The following is a 19313-nucleotide window of genomic DNA, read 5'->3' on the forward strand; positions in this document are numbered from 1 at the left end:
ACACTAATGAATGCTTTAGTAGTAAGCCGTGTCCTAAGCGGGATAACGTATCGTGAGCAGTTTCCTACGGAGAAGCGTTGCGTCGGGCTTCTATGTCATCCTGAAGGAAGATACATGATCGCTTACTTAGACTTATCTATGTAAACAAACTGAAGAAGGGCAGTCCATAGTAAGTCAAGCACCATCACGTCCATGATTAAATCTTCAATAACCTTAGCCCGTGGGTCATCTTTGGCGAATTTCTTGGACTTTTCGAAAACCTCGCCGTCGCGTAAGTGGCTTCTTTGCGGCTGCCTTGCTAACGTTAGCATCTTTAGCAGGCCGGGCGTCCTCATATGCTTTCCAAACTCCGTCAAAGCGGTGGTTATGTTTCAGGTGACTGATCAGGTCTGATCACACACTGACATGACACACTGACATCACACTGTGACATCACTTCACACGGTGACATCACACTGTGACACCACATCACACGGTGACATCACACTGTGACATCACATCACACGGTGACATCACACGCTGACATCACACGCTGACATCACACACTGACATCACATCACACGCTGACATCACACACTGACATCACAGACAACACTGTGACATCACAGATCACACTGAGTAACCACGGTAACAGGGTTTAACATGAAATATTTCCAGTTTATCAGAAGTGAAAACTGACAGGAAGTGGTTGTAACTTCTTTACATTTGATCTAACAGCTCAGTTTCTGTTTCTGTAACTCTGCCTCCAAAGTAAAAAATGAAGTGCTTCTTTTCCAACATGTTAAAATAAACCTTCTGGATGCTGCAGCTTCACATCAGAATTAAAAACTGACTCAGATTCACTTTGTTCATTCAGGTTTGGTAAACAAACAGCTGTGAGCTCAACAACACCAACATGCAGAATATGTATTTTCCCTGAACATCGCAGCGTTCGAGTGATGGTGGGTCTCTGTAGTTTCTGCTCAGTCCAGTTAACCGATAGTTGAACCAAACACTGAAACGTCTGTAAATCCACAGTTTTTGATCAGCATGTGTGTTACTGACTGCCCGATTAAAACCAGTAAAAGCCACTCACCGGTTAGCAATGCTGAAAACAGGATAGTCGTGTTTGTGTCCTCTAGAGGCAGCTGGGTTCATTACAGCACCCGATCATTCAGATCTCCAGGGTTCATCCTCTGAGGAGTAAGATCTGCCTCACTGGCTTTGTTAACATGCTGATGTTTAGCAGCTACGTCTAATGTTTACCATCCCATCTTAGCTTAGCTTTTTAAGACTGCATGCTAATATTTAGCTAATTAGCAAAAGGTGCAGCTGAGGCTGATGGGAGTGTCTTTATTTCTGCAGGTATTTGCTCCCTAGCACTTTGGTTTATGAGCACTAAAACGCTGACCTGATGGTGGCGCTGATGAAAAGGATCAATTCACTTATTAATATTCATCTTGAGGGGAACATGAACTTCTGAACCACATTTATTAGTCATCAAACATCTGCTGAGATGTTTTAGTCGTTTCCATGGCGGCAGCCCGATTTCGCTGAATAGCTGTAAAGAAATAAGTTTTCCTGCCGGCCTGCGCACAGTGAGAGGCGGTTGCTAGGCAACGTGCGTATTTACTTTCAGAGCCGCTGCGCAGTGAGAGCGGTGACAGGCGAGAGTAGACTCATTTTAAATCAATAAAATATGTTTTAATCAGTATTTTGTGTTACACTATTGAATTCTTTAGTAGTAAGCCGTGTCCTAAGCGGGATAACGTATAGTGAGCAGTTTCCTACGGAGAAGCGTCGCGTCGGGCTTGTGTCATCCTGAAGGAAGATACATGATCCCTTACTTAGACTTATCTATGTAAACAAACTGAAGAAGGGCAGTCCATAGTAAGTCAAGCACCATCACGTCCATGATTAAATCTTCAATAACCTTAGCCCGTGGGACATCTTTGGCAAATTTCTTGGACTTTTCGAAAGCCTCGCCGACGCGTAAGTCCCGGTGGCTTCTTTGCAGCTGGTTTGCTAACGTTAGCGTCTTTAGCAGGCCGGGCGTCCTCATACACTTTCCAAACTCCGTCAAAACGGTGGTTATGTTTCAGGTGACTGATCAGGTATTAAAGCTTGTGCCATTTCTCGCTCCTAGTGGAACTCGCTTGGAACATTTGTTACGAATAACCAGCGAACTGTCTCCTTTGGAAACTTTGAAGAAGTCTGAACTCTGTTTTCAAAAGCACTCTGTACCGCATGCTGCATTTTTTGTGTGTAACATGTGAAGAAATACTGCGAATGTCAATTCAAGTCAGCCACTAGCAAAATTATGACCGAGTTAACGAGTTGTTTTCTGGCATGAGGGGGTATACTTGATTTTTCCCAGTGAGAAAGAGTTTTTCTGATTATGCTAACGTCACTTGAACGCAGCATTCACTGCAGGCCATTGGGGTCTCATAGTGGGAGCGAGGCACTGCCGTGCTGACAAAAACACATATGTTATCGGGGCTGTTCGTCATGATATCGGACCTATCGGAATGACGTCATAATTTCCTGTTATCGGGCCGATAATTATCGTGCATCCCTACTTCATGGTTATTGCCATTTTGTTTTACATCATGAGTTGTGTGGATGTAGTACATCAAAATTGAGCAGCTGAATGGCGCCTTGGTTTGAACAAAAAGCCTTCTGCCTCTCTCTGTTCACTCTTAAAATCTTATAGAAAAGTCACTTTTCAAAAACATTTGACCCATAACTTTCAAACTCAACATGAGCCATTTGGGTTAGGGCTGGTTTAACTGTGAATGTATTCATATGTAATGCAGTTCTGGCTCTGGGAGATTCCCATGCTGACCACCTGATGGTACCTTCAACTTAAGGCCGATGGAACTTTACTACAATAAGTTAGCCACCCAGTAATGTGATAAGACCTTGAATATGTGTTAACGTAACACTGTAGTTTGCCTACTTGTTTTCTGTGGTTTTTTAACTTCCAGTTTGTCTTTGCTGTCCTCTTCTGTGTGAGGGGCATCCTTGAACCTGTCAGAGTCTTCTCCAAGCCTGTGAACCACATCCAGCAGCTGTAGGGAGAGCTGGGTGTGCTATCAGCCTGAAGGGGATTAGACATGCTAGGCTACATTCTTTTTAGATTTAAAGGTTATCCAAGTAATTGTCTCTTTGAGTCTTTCAAATAGACCCATGTGCAATACAGGCTCTTGAAGTCTTTTCAGAGTGTCAGTTTAATACCTGAAAAATAATAGAGTATTTAAATTACAATGGTTATGACTGTAGTTGGGTCAGTTGAGTTGTTTCTATATTCCATTTTTGTTTCTCTCCTAACTAATTTGACTCACTCTGCTGGTGCAGACTGTAACTCTGCAGTGGAATTAGGGATTATTGATTTGTTATTTTAGCTCCTGTGTCTTTCTTTTAGGTGTTTTGGGATGCTGCTGAGTCCAGGACAGAAAGTCTGCAACAGCGACATGCATCTACTAGACATGGTGAGCAAAGTCCACCTTAGTCTTATTAAACAACATACCAGCCTTTTATTTTTTTCAGGTAGAACTAAATTAGCATATCCAGAGTTAACCGCCCAACAAATTAATAATCTATCCACCCATTTGGTATTTTGAAGTACTGTACGTCACTCTTGTTTTTTAGTTTTCTTTGTTGCAGTTTTACAACAACAGTGACAACAATATATATATTTGTAAAGTGCTTTTCTAGACCCTTTCTAGTGCCAAAAGACAGTGATGCAAATACAAAAACATTCGGCATGGAAGCACATTGTTTGTAAGACTTGTAGACAACAAGATTTCTAAGAGGAGTTGTTAAAAGCATGTTTAAAAAAGTTTGCATATGTGTTCAATATGTGCAATTTGCATATATTTGCATTTCACATTAATAATTTAGCAAAATCCTTCAATGTGTTGCAGTTGATAAAATAACAAGATTTTTATGAGTAAATAATAAACCATGCATTAATACTTCTACAGGAGTCGATGGGGAAGAGCTCTGATGGAAAGGCCTACGTGATCACAGGTACTTGGAACCCCAACATGCCGGCCTTCCAGCTACTGAATGAAGACACACCTAAAGGTGAGGCGAGTTATTGTCCCGTTAACTGTTATACCACACAAATTCCAGGTTCATCTGCGTTCATAGTAGCATTAAAAGTTTGCAGCTGTGTGTCACTGAGCAAAACTAGCAACTTTAAAGCTTTAATACCTAAAAATAAATTCATAATCATGCATAAAGACATGTTGATGCTGATCTAAAATTTCCTTCTTTACTAGTTCAATAGTAAAAAAAAAAAATAGTAAAATGTTTTGGTTTTTTTTGTTTTTTTTACAACAATTGTGCACGTTTGCTGCAGTTATGATCTGTGTCAAGCAGAACCCACCAGTGCCTGTTAACTGGTTGTTCACACACATATGAAGTAGGGATTATTTCCATGCATTATTGTGACAAATATGATGTGGCATTGCACAAAGCTCAAGGTCACGTCTGGGAATTCTGCAGTGCTTGCATCGTAGCATGGATGTGATAATTGCCTTCATCCATTCTCTAGCATAGCATAGTCTTGTACCTGGCCTTATGACCCAATTACTTGTCAAAGCTTTGCATGTTTTTGCACACAGAAGCATTAACACATTGTGTCAGGCAGCAGCGCCAACAGAGCTGTGGACACTCACTGGTGTGTGAGATGTAGAATCAAAAGCAACATTTTGAGGAGATTATTCTTATGCAATTTACTTATTAAATTATGTTATTGATTTGGACTGTTTTTAGAATATTAACATGTAGCAACCGAATTAAACAAGAGTATAAAATGAAACATTCATGACTTCAGTATATAATTTAAAAATTAAAGAAGTAATGTTTTATTTTAGTTTTAGAAACTGATTTGCTACCTGAGTTATGTGGGTTCATGAATTGCTCAGATAAGCATACTGGAGTTGAATGAGTTGATTTTTCATTATGTACTATACCTGAGACAAATGTTATGGTCTCTTTAAAAGGGAAGCATGTGTTTAGACCAGATCCCACAGAGTGTATCAAGGCTGGGAGCTTACCTCACCAAATCCATTACAGCCTACAAATTAGACTACTTGGCAACTTGCTGACCTGGAGGATCTGAGAGTTTGACTTGAAGGTGGATGGCAGATCTGTCACAGTAGTATACCTCATGGGAGTCAGGCAGAATAAAGCCCTACAACTGGCTCCACGCACACACATACACACACAAAGTGAATCTTTTGAAACCAGTTTGCAACCCTCTGGAAGAACTGGTCAGGGTCAGAACCCTCATGGGACAGTTTCTTGCTGAGCAAGTAATTTTGTAATGGAGCAGCGATTGTTAAGTCATTCAACCTTTGGTGACAAAAATGGTAGCAAAAATTAAACTTATACAGTTCTCTGTCCAAAATGGTTTTGTTTATTCCCAATCTGCACATAGGTTAGGATACCTCATTTACTATAGCTAAATTTTCTTTAACAAGTTGTAAATATCTGCCTTAATATGACAACAACTGGAGATGCTGAACCATTGAAAGACATCTTTATTATCAGTAAACAGTAAACTATCACAACACCAGTGCTTAGAGTATCTTAAACTCCAAACAAATCCTGTTTCCTCAAAGAAATATTTCTTTAAACCAGGAGAAACTTGGATGGTTTCACAATTGCAAGCTGTAATAAGATACTGGTATTTAATTTTTGTCCCATCAAAGTTTATTAAGATCATGAAACCTTCCTACTTGAGATAACTTTTCCAGCCCCTCTGCCTGTTTTCTGTTGGTTTATTCCATCTTTATAATTGGACTCTCCCCAGAACAGAAGCATTAAGTGATGAAATCGTCTGAGGCTCACATGTCACCACTGCTGTACTATTATAACAAGCTTAAGTTCCAGAGTTCATCTAGCAGGATAAACTTTTTCACCTAACAAATTTTGACTTCACTTGTGATGTTGAAGACATTAATGTTAAATCCTTATCCACTAGGGGGTGTGACATACCCACAGGATACGTAGTGTGGCTTCCCTTCCTCCCAGTAGAAAACTACTGATGAAAAGTGAAATCTCTTCATCTTACTGTTACATTTCGGAATTTCTAAATTCATGCTTAAGTTAGATTTTTTTTAAGTTAGTTTTACTGGCTCTGAATATTTTTTGAAAAAGAAAACATATCCATCATAAATAAAGGTTTTTGCCATTTTCTGCCAAACAGGGCGGTGCAGACTTACTAATGTTTATAAGCGTTTTTGCTGGTTACACTTCATTCATGTTCATAGTATGTACCTAACACTGTAATCCAACCTTTTTAATGGTATGGACTAAAATCAGTGTTCTCTTTTACATAAATTGACTCATATCAATTAAAAAGAAATCTTTAATAATGCCTTCACAGTAACCTTGCTTCTTTCTTGTTTTTCTTTTTCTCCGTGGTTTGTTCCAGATAAGCAGGTCTACATGACAGTGGCAGCAGACCTGGTAGTCACCGAGGTGGTGGAGCCAGTTCGCTTTCTGATGGAAACTCTGGTCAGGGTGTATCCATCAAATGAGCGCTTCTGGTACTTCAGCCGCAAGACTTTCAGTGAGACCTTCTACCTGAAACTCAGACAGGTATCTCCACTGCAGAACCTCCACCCGTTTTCATACTTTACATACGCCTATATCTCTTGCTATATTTGTGGTTTAAACCACAGTCTGACCTGGTTGATTTCTGGTGAGTTGTGGGGTTTCTGGTTGTCAGTTGCTGGATCAGGATGGTGGTAGATTATTTGCCTTAAGATTATAGCCCATTTGATTCATATGTCAGCCATTGAGACAAAACCCATGTGATATGAAGGTGTGAATAATAAACAGAGGGTAAAACTACCCATCAGTTAGTAGAAATAATAAATATGGTTTGTTTGTAGATTTTTTTGATTGGTTGTAAAATTGGGCAGATTTTATACCTTTTTCAACCATCAATGAATTTACCATCCAGCATTCCCACCCACTTTACTTACTATAATAAGAACTTAAATTAGTCCAAAATAAACTACATTTTACAATATAATGACACAAATAAATGCTCTTACAAGGTTATTTAAGTCGAATCAAGTTTACAGCCCAATATCACATATGTCTCAAAGGGCTCTATAGCCCAAAACGGCATCACCCCACAAACTCAGACCAAGCTCTCCACAAAGGCCAATGAAAAGTGAAGCGAGTGGATGGGCAGCTTGCAAGATGTGTGGAGTGGAGGAGGAGGTCAGAGCAGGCAGCCTGGAGGCGTGGTAGTGTGTCAGTGACCAGTCAAATGCTCTACCCAAGAGAGCTTGTTGTAAGATTTGTGCTGAAAGATGCAAATGTCTCATCAGCTGACTTCCATTTCTCTCTTTCCATCTGTGCATCTCCTGCTTTTGTCTCCTCTGTTTGTCTGCCTGCCTCTCATTGTCGAGCTGGTGCATTGATGTTCATTCCCTCCTACAACACAACAAAATCTGTGTCAGATCTCTTTGTACTGTAAAATATAGGATGTAAAAATGTGTGTTCTTTGTATGGACACATTTAATCCTCATCAATCAAAATTTCTCTGAAAACTAATGGGAATTGTGCTAAACTCACTTATCACATATGTCTTGTGAGCAGCCGAATAATGGTAACCACAATGATGCCGTGGGTTTGTTGATGGAAACAAATAAACTGTATCCATCAGCTTACTGTTAACATGTGCTGAGAAAACATCACACACCCTGAAATGTTTGCCCTTTGAGTTTCACAACTTTGATTAAAAAGTGAGTGAAGAAAGCACATTTACTTGCCTCCCACCAACACAAGGACACCCAGCCTGAGCAATTGCTGCAGGTGCTTAAAAAAACAGTTAAGCTGTAAGCTTCCTCTCCCCTGTTTAAAAGGCAGATCTCCTTTAGTAGGCCGTGGGGAGCCGGCAAAGCAGTGGAGTGTGAGGAAGCTTTGGATTGTAGGGAGCTAATAAGAGGCTCTGTCTCATTATTGGCATGTGGGTAATTAACAGCGGCGGTCTGACTCGTCCGCCTGATTGCCTCTCTAGTTATCTCCTCAGTAAATGGAAGAGTGTTGGACTGGTGCTGTGGTTAAGAGCTAATTAAAAGATAATATTGTGTGGAGGTTTTTGTGGAAGATGGCAATCAGAGGTGATACACACACACACACACACACACACACACACACACACACACACACACACACACACGTAATATATGTAGTCCTATTGTCGTATGAAATATGTAGTCCTATTGCCAGTCCTATTGGAGCAGCAGGGACTCAACATCAGTGCTAACTTATCAGAATGTTTTCTTTGTCTGCTTCACTGAAAAATGTATTTGTGTCTGCTTTACTGTGGAAGCAAACCTGCCACGGCTGCAGGCTAGATCATCTGTGCCAAGTCCAAGTTGATTTTACCTTTGAGTCCTATCAAGTCAAGACTTAGTTTAGATTAGATTTAGACTAGGACTGAAGAAAATGATGTATACATGTATTTCCAGAAGCAACAATAAAGATTTTGCAGTTCAACAGATATGTGAACATAAAATATCTGCAGGAGGTGAACCCTTCAACATTCTGCTATACAAAATATGGGCTTTACAAACATTTCAGGAAACTGTTCTCAAGAAAAAGGCAGTCGTTGTTTCAGATGTTGAAAATTGCTTTGTAAGAGAAAAACACTTAGTGATGCTACAAAGAGTCATTAACTGTTGAAGCAGTCCCATTATTTTGTCAGGTAAAATGGTATTCATCCCACAGAATAACATTTAGCAGAGAGCTGTTCTTTCTTAATGTATCCACAAACAGCTTTGGTTAATCCTTTTTCTTATCCTTTATTTTTCTTATTCTAAATCCACACTAGATGATACTGTGGGCTCAAATCTGTGTCACAATTTCATCAGTGTTAATAATTCATTTGCTACCTAAGCCTCTTCAGATTTTCTCGAGGAAATGGCCAGGCTTCATATTCTCTCCCAATTTGTGCTCATCACTGACTTGAGTTGGTCATTAGACGCCATGTGAGTGGGCAGATCAATGCTGCTCATTGATCCATTCCACCAGGTGGAAGAGAGAGGCAACAGCATTACACTAATTGAATAGACCAGAAATTAGCATCAGCAGCTTATGACACTCAAGGTCAAGCCTGCTTGTGTCTTTGTTCTGTCTTGCATTTCTTTAGTCCATTATAATGGATTTGAGGAGTAGTTAAAAGCTGCATTAAGCAATTTTTACACCTGAGGCTTCAAAACAAAACTTGTTGCAATGTTTTGGCTAATGTGTCAGCTACCACTTTCCTAAAGTATTCACTGGGGTTTTTTATCCCTAGTTGGGTTTGCCAACTCCTGACTGAAAATAATTAATTGTTTGTTTGTTCTGTTTATTCTGGTGTATGTTTCCAACACAACAAATTCATACAAAATACAAAATGCATTTCATGAGTGAACGGAGCTGAGACAAGTCTTAAAGTCCCACTTCAGTCAAAATGTTTTTTTCTTCTTCTTCCTACTGTTGAATGTTGAGCTTCACCGTGTACAAAGACATATGTGCAGTATGTGTAAGTTTGACACTAGAAGGCTGTTGTCACATTCATTGTGTTAACTTCCTCTGTGCTGTGCTGATTGAAAAGAGGCGGGCCTACAAGCATGATTTGTGCCATCACATCCCTTAACTCATGTGTGAGGGGGCTCACATATGATCTGCCATGTCTTTGAGCAATATGATCACCAAGTGAAAACACACCTGTGGTCAATCAACGATTGGCTGTTTCGCTCTGGGCAGATCCTGTGCAGTGAGCTACTGTGAGCTTGTTAGCTACCAGTGGCTGTCCATGGTTTTATATGGCTTGTCTTGTTCACCCTTGTGACTTCTGCAAGCTCCACGGCCTAATTGAAGGACTGGCCGGCAAGCTTCTTCCATCCCACCTCAGTTGCATTGCGGTCTGCTCTCTGCTGCTGGTGGTAGTGCTCTGCTTCGTAGTTCCTCTTAGATGTCATCTGATGCGACATTGAGCTCTGGCCTGATAGATTGGTCCCACAGTTGGTCAATGTCAGGTCCAAGGGTGCTCATGCTGATTGTCTTGTTGAGGTTGAATCTCATGGATGGTATGCTGGTTGGATGAACTCTGTTCTAGTCCATGACCGATCCTTCTTTGGCCGCCATGATGTAGTCAGTGCCCTTCACACAGCAAGCAAACACTTTCATACCAGATGATACTCTTACTGGAGCTTTCCTGTGATCAGCAATGTGCATATGTAAAAAAACTTTTAAAGCTCACTGTTGCATTGAGCCTCTCCAGCCCCTGTAGCATCTGATATTCTCCTAACACAGATGTACCAAAGTTGTTTGGGTTAGTTTGTCAATGAATTACTTCCTGGTTGTGGGCCGCTCAACTGCATGCAGTACATGTGTTCACTAGTAATGAATTAGTTGAAAAATCTTTACCATTTCGTCCTTAGAAACACAACTAAAACAAACGTGTAGAAAAATATTACTTGTTTAATCTTCTGATGAACGTGTGATTTTTTTCATCAGAAAAAAATGTTTTTTAAAATTTGTGGTAACAGTTATATCAGTCAGATGATACCTATGAGGGGACAAAAGTGTATATTTTCTTATTTCTAAGAAAACGTGCACAGCAGATATCTGTTAATCATCCTGTGGTCAACATAGCAACATTTTATTACCAGTTGAGAGTGTCAGTTTGCTAATACTGTATACTAGGCTCATTGAGATATATATATATATTTTTCCTGAAGATTGATTTTCTAATTCTCCATCTATTGATACATAAATATTTTTTTCTAAATCCATAAAATACTTCCCCTGTGGGATCAAACAAATGTCTGATTTTGTGTGCGTGTGCATGTGTGCGTACGTACAGCAGGCACCGGAGAGGCTGGGTCAGAGCGATGCTGTGTTTGAGGTGGTGAGTCTTCAGAGGGAGGCAGAGAGAAACAATGAAGAAAGAGGACGCCTGGCCTCGCCCACTGAGGAAGAGGAGGCTGATGAAGGTATGGATGTCTCTCTCTCTCTATATATCTCTCTCTCGCTCTCTCGCTCGCTCTTGCTCTCTTTTACCCTTGCTCTCTTCAGTTGTTTGGTCTGTATCCCTTGTACCTTCAGTAGAGTTAATTTTATTCTGATCTTAATTCTATTTTATGTATCTCTTATCTATCTTAAAAGAAGCCAGTTAGACTTTCTTTTAATTTATGTACATCATTGATAAGATGCCAGAAATGTTCCTCAGAGTGCCTCCCCTAAAATATGCGTGCTCGCACACACACATATACTCACACGCATGTGAGCCACAGGAATTGCTTAACCACAAATAGCTTGTCGGGGGAGCATTTACTTAATTTTCCATATGTCCAGCAGTGTTTTTTTTTTTTTCTGGTTGGCATGAACGCCTCATCTAAATGAGATCAAATGTCCAGATATTCAGTCTGAAATAGAGGCTTAGCAACACACTTTTCCTGCAAGGCACACATGTACTGTTCAGTGGCTGACATGAATCAACAGTGAAGTTTAATTTTGTTCAGACTCACAAACATCGAGAGGGATATATGGATCTGTGTGTTTGTGTGTGTGTTTGAACATGTGTTTATGTGGGTCATGTGAGTGTGGCAACGCATGTGATAACAGCAATGTGGATGGATTGTGGGGACTGAGTTTTAGTGTGTGTGTTTGTTTGCATGTGTGTGAAAGAAAGGGGGCGTATTTTGTGTTTTACAACAGATTTTGTGTGTGTGTGTGTGTGTGTGTGTGTGTGAGACACTGAAAAGCAGTTACTGCAGGCAGAATCTCAGGGGTTTTGATAGCTGTTTGTGTGACTTTGAATGCTTGTGTGTGCAATTGTGTGTCAAGCCTGGCGGTTTAGTGGGGAGCCTCTGCGCAGTCCTGTTTGGGCTTGTTGCCTTATCACTACAAACTGCCATCAAGCAAGCAGACCTGACCATGGACAGTTTGTTTTTATTGTTGTATTCTAATAATAATCTTCCTAAGCAGCCAAATAGTCCCTTTTAAATGTTTAAATGTGCTGAAATAACAAAAAAATGAAAGAAAAAAAAATCTCATTCTAATCAATCAGAACAAAGTCAACTGTGAAATCATGTTGCCTTTCATATGAATATCCTGGAAGTGACTTGATTGAAACACTGAATTTAAACATGACCAGTTTAGGTGACAAGCCACAGCGGAAAGGATATTGTCCTGTCTGTGATGGCAACTGTGCCAGAGGGATGGAGGCAAAACAGCAGTAGCACTAAAAGCACCAACACTGGCTGTTAGACTCCAGTGATACCCAAACATGACCCAGTTTCAGCACACTAATATAAACAGGACTGGCATTTCCACCTGACCACTGGCACGGTTGTGCAGGTGTTACAGATTAGGCATGGCCACAATTCAGACTGCACGCTTCATGATGTTAGTTTGGATAAAGGTGCACATTTCTGCATTCATTTAGCTGTTAGCCTATGGCATTTTAACAGGAGATAAAAGCCCAAAAATCCATACCAGTTTCCTGGTACGGAATTATTATTATTTTTTTTTTAAGAATTAAATCAAAGCTGTTTTTTGACATTGTGATGCAATTGCAGTACATGGGAGCATCTAACATTGGAGGCCCGTCATCATCTTATTCTGTCGCTTCTCTCTCGTCTTTGCCACTGTTGGCAGTCTTCTCGTTTTTTCACCTTGAAGCACTAAAAGGTATTAACAGAGTGGGAGGCAAAAGTCGTCTCTCCTGTGCTGCTGACTCGCCCAAAGTCACGAGTCAGCCAACAAGGCCGGAGCTGACGGCTTTCAACTGGCTCTGTGGGAGCCATTCAGAGGGCTTTTTCTTTAACGCGCCTCTACTCCCCCAGAGGTGCAAATTGGTGGCGCTCAGGGCCGAGGAGCTGGAGGTCAGCCTCATTGTGTACAGAAATGAATACACTCCCAGTGTAGATGCCACCGCTGCGAGCACACACACATTCAATTCATGTGGATGGTTTTTTCCTTTCTTCTTGGAGGCTGCAATGTGGAAAATAGGCCTGAAGCTGAAATTCTTTTTTTTCTTAGCTTTTCTTTCACAGCATGCTTTGTGATTGTTGCTTAATGTTTTTTTTTTTCTTTACCTTTTTTTATATACCCATGCGTGGACACACACATACACACACACACTATATGTTCCTTTTTATATACATTCATACAGATTGTGATCATACATATATTCATGCGCTCCCTCTGCTTTATCATTTATAACTGGAACCACAATGAGACAAGAAGAGCTTGACTGATTCGCTACACTGCTGTCATATAAGAGTTGAAGGTCTAAAAACAAATTGCAAAAAATGTAAGGATACATAGAAGTCATTAAAATGGGGCAACATGCTAAAGGTAGAACTGGCACAAGAAGGGAATATCTGCTCACTTTAATGCAGACAAAACCAATCCACTAGTGGCTTCAACATCACAGAGATCCTATTTGAAAGTAATCCTACAGTGAATGCACAGCCCTCCTCCAGATTAAAAGGTAACCGTAATGTCCCTCGTCTTCACAGTTTCTTTCATTACCTGGTATGGTGACAGTGGCATTGGACTCACGCTTCCTCGCCACGTGGCCTCAGCCAATCTGAGGACAGAGGCAGCAGCTTTGTGCTAGGTCTGAATCATTTGAAAGAGCTCATCAAGCATTTATAAAGACCTTAAAAGCTCCTGCTGAGGCTGTAAGGATGTATAGGAGCTGCAGTGCATCGAGCTTGGTGGCTGCATGTTTTCTCAGACAAAATATCTTAATTCATGATTTAATGTCAAGGCCTCAATGAAGACTTCAGAGGGAGTAAATGATACCGTTTAACATGTTAAGGGCCGTTGCTGTTTCGTTTAGATGTCAGTGGAGCTTAAAGCCATGCGCTGAGAATGACATTGCTGCGATTGTGTTTTTTTTTTTTTTTTTTCATATTTCTGTCAGTTGTGAAATGCCAGTCTCATTATCACTGGCAGTAATAAGAGTTTTAAAAATATAAAATCGGACTTGATGCATCTTGCTATGTTTTAAAAACTGTGGAAAATCCTAAAGTATGTTTAGCATTGAGTTAATGCCATAGTCATGACATAGTGTAATCAAGCAAGCCTTGTTTTCTTTAAAGACAAGGGCAAAGCAAGACACATTTGTAGTAAGACTTGTGGATATTCAGTCTTTTGTTTGTTGTCTTTTTTCTTTTGTTAACCACCAATTTGGGAAAGAGACTGGTCAAGCTATGAAAATCCTAATCATTGGTGGGTGTCACAATCTCAACATAATATACTGTATACTGTTTGCATATTCTCTGGATAAATATACGTTACTTTTCACAGAGGCTGAGCAGAACTAATAGAAAATGCTTTTTCTGCATCCATTTTAATTTAAGGTTAAGGAGAAGATTAACCCTTGACCCAGAAGAGACAGTATGTGTACATGTGAGTCACGAACGATACAATTTTATACTTGTCTCTTTTTTCCACTATCTATAATGCAGTTCTTCACTGCTTTCTGTATAATACATATACAGAATACAGACATGTAGTCTATGAACTACACATGTTATCAGTATATGTGCTCGACACATCTTGTGAACCGTGTGGACCGTGTGTGTGTCAGGTCCAGTGGGCGTCTCTGCGTGGGGATCAGTTCGTATCTCCTGCAGCAGAGCAGGCCAGACAGTCAATTAGTGCTTCTGCATCTAAACACAAGTGGTTCACTGTGCTGATTGCCTCTTGTCTGCCTCACGAACCACCAGACAGGAGAACAGCAATAATGGAAAGTGTAGGCACTGCACAGGTACTTCTTCCTCCATTTGAGTGTGTGGCATCAATATTAACAGCTTTTAAAATGCGCAATACAGTTCCCTCACACACACATACATACCCGAGCCCATGTAGTAATATCTTTTATACAATCATGTGTTTTATAAAGTGCTTGTGAACGACTGAGGCTTCACTGTTTTTTTTTTTTTTTTTTTTTTTTAACATATTTCACAGCATATCAACTTTTTTGGGACCCTTCACCAGTCAGCAGAACTAGAGAAATGTCTTGGAAGAAGTGATGAAACGTCTTGAAGACCAAACATGTCCTGTTGTCTTTAACTGTGAATTTGATACTTTGTGTAACATTAAAACACAACAAGGTGTTGGTCTGAGTACTGTATTCTTATGTGGACAAAGGGTACAGATATCAGGAGTGATCCATGTGTGCTGTAAATGTCTGTTAATATGTGGATGTATTTGTGTTTCCTGCAGATAGCGATAGTGAAATCTCCAGTGGGACAGGAGACGTTTCTAAAGACTGTCCTGAGAAAATCCTTGAGTCCTGGGGTGGAGTCCTCAACAGATGGTAAGGCTTCAAAAGAGATGGAAAGAGAGAAATTTGGAAATTTAAGATGATTAAAATTTAAATGAAATTAGATGGTTCAAGACAGTTGTGAGTTGACAGAGAGAGGTAGAAACGGGGGGAAGGAGGAATGAGAACACAGGGTATGGGATACAGATAAACACTGTATGGAGTTGCGGAATTGTATACAGCTGGATGGCTATATTTTTTGTTAAATGTTAAACACATTTGTACAGGACCTCTAGAATAAGTCAGTTTATTAAAAAGAACAAAATCTGAGGGGCATCATAAGGGGGAAAAAAATCAAGCTTTAAAGATCCCCTGTGTAGGAATTCTTGGCATCTAGCAGTGAGGTTGCAGTTGGCCACACACTGAAAACCCCCCGTCTCACACTCCCCTACAGTGGCTGCGTAAAACGCAAAAGGCGCTCTCTAAAGCCAGTGTTTGGTTTGTCTGTTCTGGGCTACAGTACAAACATGCCAGTACATCATGACGGATCGCTCTGTATATATAAAGGGCTCATTCTAAGGTCGCTTCAAGTGATTATTACGTTATGAATATGATATTACATTTGTGCCAATAAATTCCCCTAAATCCTATTCACTGGACCTTTAACAGGTACTGTACATAAACAGTGCCTAAGAAGACTTATAATTTATAAAGACACTTGTGGATGAATCATAGCAGCAGCAACTTCTGCTGTAGTGGGATATAGCAAAGAAAGAGTGTAAACAGAGGGTGGAGCTAGAGTAAATATAGCATGACATTTAGAAATACAATTACATTAATTTCAAATGGGCTACCACAGGTTTTGGATATTTGTACAGGGCAGCTATTCAGTGCAAACTATGGGAAACTGATAACTGAGATTAAGAAAGATCTGGAAAAATGGGGGATTTTACCGTTAACTCTGATGGGAAGGATAGAAACGATAAGGATGAATGTACTACCGAGATTGTTGTTTGTGTTCCAATCATCGCCCATTCTTATTCTTAATTCCACTTTTAAAGCATTAGAAAAAATAATCTCAAAATTCTTCTGGCAAGATAAGAAAGCTAGAATTAATTATAAGACAGTTTTATGCCCAAAAGAGAAAGAAGGTTTAAATTTACCTAATATGAAACACTATTATTGGGCATCGCAACTCAGAGCTTTGGTCATGTGGATAACCAAAGACACAGATACATTAGGGGTGGGAATGGAGCAGACACACCGATAGAATCATTCCCATTCTTGACCGAGAAGACTCAGAAGAAACTGAAGATTGGAGATGAATGGATCAAGGGAACAATGAAAATATGGTCAAATGTACAAAAGAGATTAAAATTGTCAAAGTCTATTACTAGGGCCACTAAAATAGTTTCTAACCCAGACTTTTTACCACCTACTATGGACTCAGGATTGAATAAATGAGCAAATAAAGGGTTAATATATGTTGCACAGGTGTTTCAAGAGCAAACCTTGAAGTCATTTGAGCAACTCAAAGAGGAATTGAATTTACACAGTCATAACTTCTATAAATTCTTACAGTTGCGACATTGCTTACAAAAACACGAAGAGTGGGATAATATTTGTAAAATGCCTTCCAAATTACAGGAACTAATCATGTTACTTACTGAAATGGTGACTAAAAAGGGGGTTATATCAAAAATATATAAAGCTTTACAACATGAATGTAAGGATAATAACAGATGTTAAAGAAAAATGGAAACTAGAATCCAATATTATAATAACAGATGAAAAATGGGAGGAAACATTAAAATGGGACATAAACTTACGAACAGCCCATCTTGGAGGGAGTTTCAGTGGAAGGTGAAAATGCGCTACTTTAACACTCCAATTATTACTTCAAAATATAGTAATACATCCAACTTATGCTGGAGGGGGTTTGGGTTGGTGGGAGACTTCTCACATATATTTTGGGGCTGCCCAAAAATCCTGGACTTCTGGAAAAGGATTCAAACGGAAATCAAACATATAATAGGTTTTGACTTTGATCTGGATCCTGCACTTCATATTTTGGGCATGATACCGGATGATTTGTCAGATACAGACAGAGACTTAATCTATCTTCTAAGAATTCTACTATTGGTAGCTAAAAACATGATAACAGTTTCCTGGCTAAGGCTGATACATACAGCTTTAGGTACAGACACTGACATAATTAACTGAATGAAAGATGTTTCTGGCTTTTCATTTGATTTCACGGCCTGTGTTCTTGCTTTTGCATCAGCACAATGAAGTGAAGTAGTTTATCTGGAAATTGCCTTCATATGGCCTCAATAAATGCATTATGATGAGATTTCAAGCATCATTAAAAAGAGCTGACAGTGTGCTTTCAAAAGCAAGATATTTCCTTGTGTGGGAGAGCTCTTACAGCATGGCAGCACTGCAGTTAATACTCTGTACTGTATTTGAATACACTGCAGTATTGTACTTGGTGCTGTCGTTAGTATGAAAATAATATTTCAGTGTGAATAAGTATAAAGTCTGCATTTAATTTACTGGATTGGCCTTTACACTACACACACCTCACAAATGTTGCATGCAAAGGACATAATAAAAAAGAAAACAATTATGAAATCTGCACCTGCTGCTCTTCAGATTAATATTTAAAGTGGCTGAATTTGATTAAGTGAGTGGATTTCTTCTGCATGTGTGTGTATCAGGCATGGGAACCTGTCCACTCGTCCCAAGGGTTTGCCCTCGCTGGTTCGCAGTGGCATTCCTGAGCCACTCAGAGCTGAAGTCTGGCAGCTGCTGGCGGGTTGCCACGACAACCACGACCTGCTTGAGCACTACCGCATCCTCATCACCAAGGTAAAGTCTCACACGCGCACACACACACACACACACACACACACAGACCAGGGAGGGACGACTGCTTATTGTAAGATGCATTTACTGTATGCAGTTCTCATGTGGAAGGATACAAGCGGATTCAAAACATGTTCAGGATGTTCACACATGTCACTCACGTATATCAATGGGTGTTTGTGCTTGTGGTAACTTCAATTTCCAAACTTTACAACTTTACAAAAGATGATACCCTAGTCTGAGGGCTGGTAAGCCGATGTGCAAGTACTCAGGACTATGATATTTATCTGTCTAGATGGTATTTTGCTTATAATTTCATTAGTTTTACTTGTTTGGAGATATGAAGCTTTGGCATACACTCTGCTGAAAGTGATTGCGTCTACCATAGTGTGTCTGAAAGTACCAGCATCACCAACATTGCTGTCGTCAATGCAGCTGTTCTTCTGAACTGTGTGTCTTGTCGGAGGACACTCTCATTTAGCGGTGACATTTAAATGCATGTACTGCTGTCTCAGGACTATTACAGGCCTTGTTGGCCCTTTGGCCTCCTGGAGAGCTTGCAAGAATTTAAAGTGAATTTCTGGACCTTTAGTATTTAACTGTTGAATGTGTTTATATATAACATCCATGGTGCAGTTTAAGTTTGTTTGTTTGTTTGGGTGGTGGTGAGAATGCTGTCGTGCAGGTGCAACAAAGGCACTGCCTGAAAATTGGACTTGGAGCTGCAACTGACTAATGTAGTGTAGTTTGTTTCCTTTGGTCAGGACCAAGGGAACAAAAAAATTCATCTTTGCCTTTTATTCCAGCTCCAGTTCGTGTTTACTAACAACAGGTAACTTACAGGTAACACTGATCGGACAGTTTTGGCAAGTGTCATCCTGCATCATCTTGGCACCGTGGACCCATGTGATGAAATCAAATTTTTATTAACAAAGTAAAACAGTAAACATGTCAGCAAAAAATAACACAAACACCCAAACTGTCCTTAGCAATATTCCAGGCAACCAGTTGTATGGAGGTCATAGTCTAGGTTATTCAAAGCTTCAATGGCCAGAGAGCCGATATGCAAAGACTTTCCCATTGACATACATATTGAATTGGAACTGGGTAGCAAGCCATTAAGCAGTTCTGAATCTTCATCATTGCACATTTTCAAACAAAA

General features: G+C 40.0%; 1 protein-coding gene across 2 annotated transcripts in view; it reads left to right on the forward strand.

Moving 5' to 3' along the window:
- Window positions 1-19313, forward strand: part of rabgap1l (RAB GTPase activating protein 1-like) — a 119907-nt gene that overhangs the window by 16070 nt on the left and 84524 nt on the right. For both annotated transcript variants that reach the window (XR_006006798.1, XM_041935475.1), the window contains exons 8-13: window positions 3404-3470; window positions 3966-4068; window positions 6428-6594; window positions 10865-10994; window positions 15244-15337; window positions 18004-18154. Coding sequence is in view for 1 of the 2 variants with exons in the window: in XM_041935475.1 (XP_041791409.1) it covers window positions 3404-3470; window positions 3966-4068; window positions 6428-6594; window positions 10865-10994; window positions 15244-15337; window positions 18004-18154 (712 nt within the window). In the remaining variant the exon portion in view is untranslated. The remainder of the gene's footprint in view (window positions 1-3403; window positions 3471-3965; window positions 4069-6427; window positions 6595-10864; window positions 10995-15243; window positions 15338-18003; window positions 18155-19313) is intronic.

This window comes from Chelmon rostratus, chromosome 4 (assembly GCF_017976325.1).
Source record: "Chelmon rostratus isolate fCheRos1 chromosome 4, fCheRos1.pri, whole genome shotgun sequence".
In the NCBI taxonomy this organism is placed as follows: domain Eukaryota; kingdom Metazoa; phylum Chordata; class Actinopteri; order Chaetodontiformes; family Chaetodontidae; genus Chelmon; species Chelmon rostratus.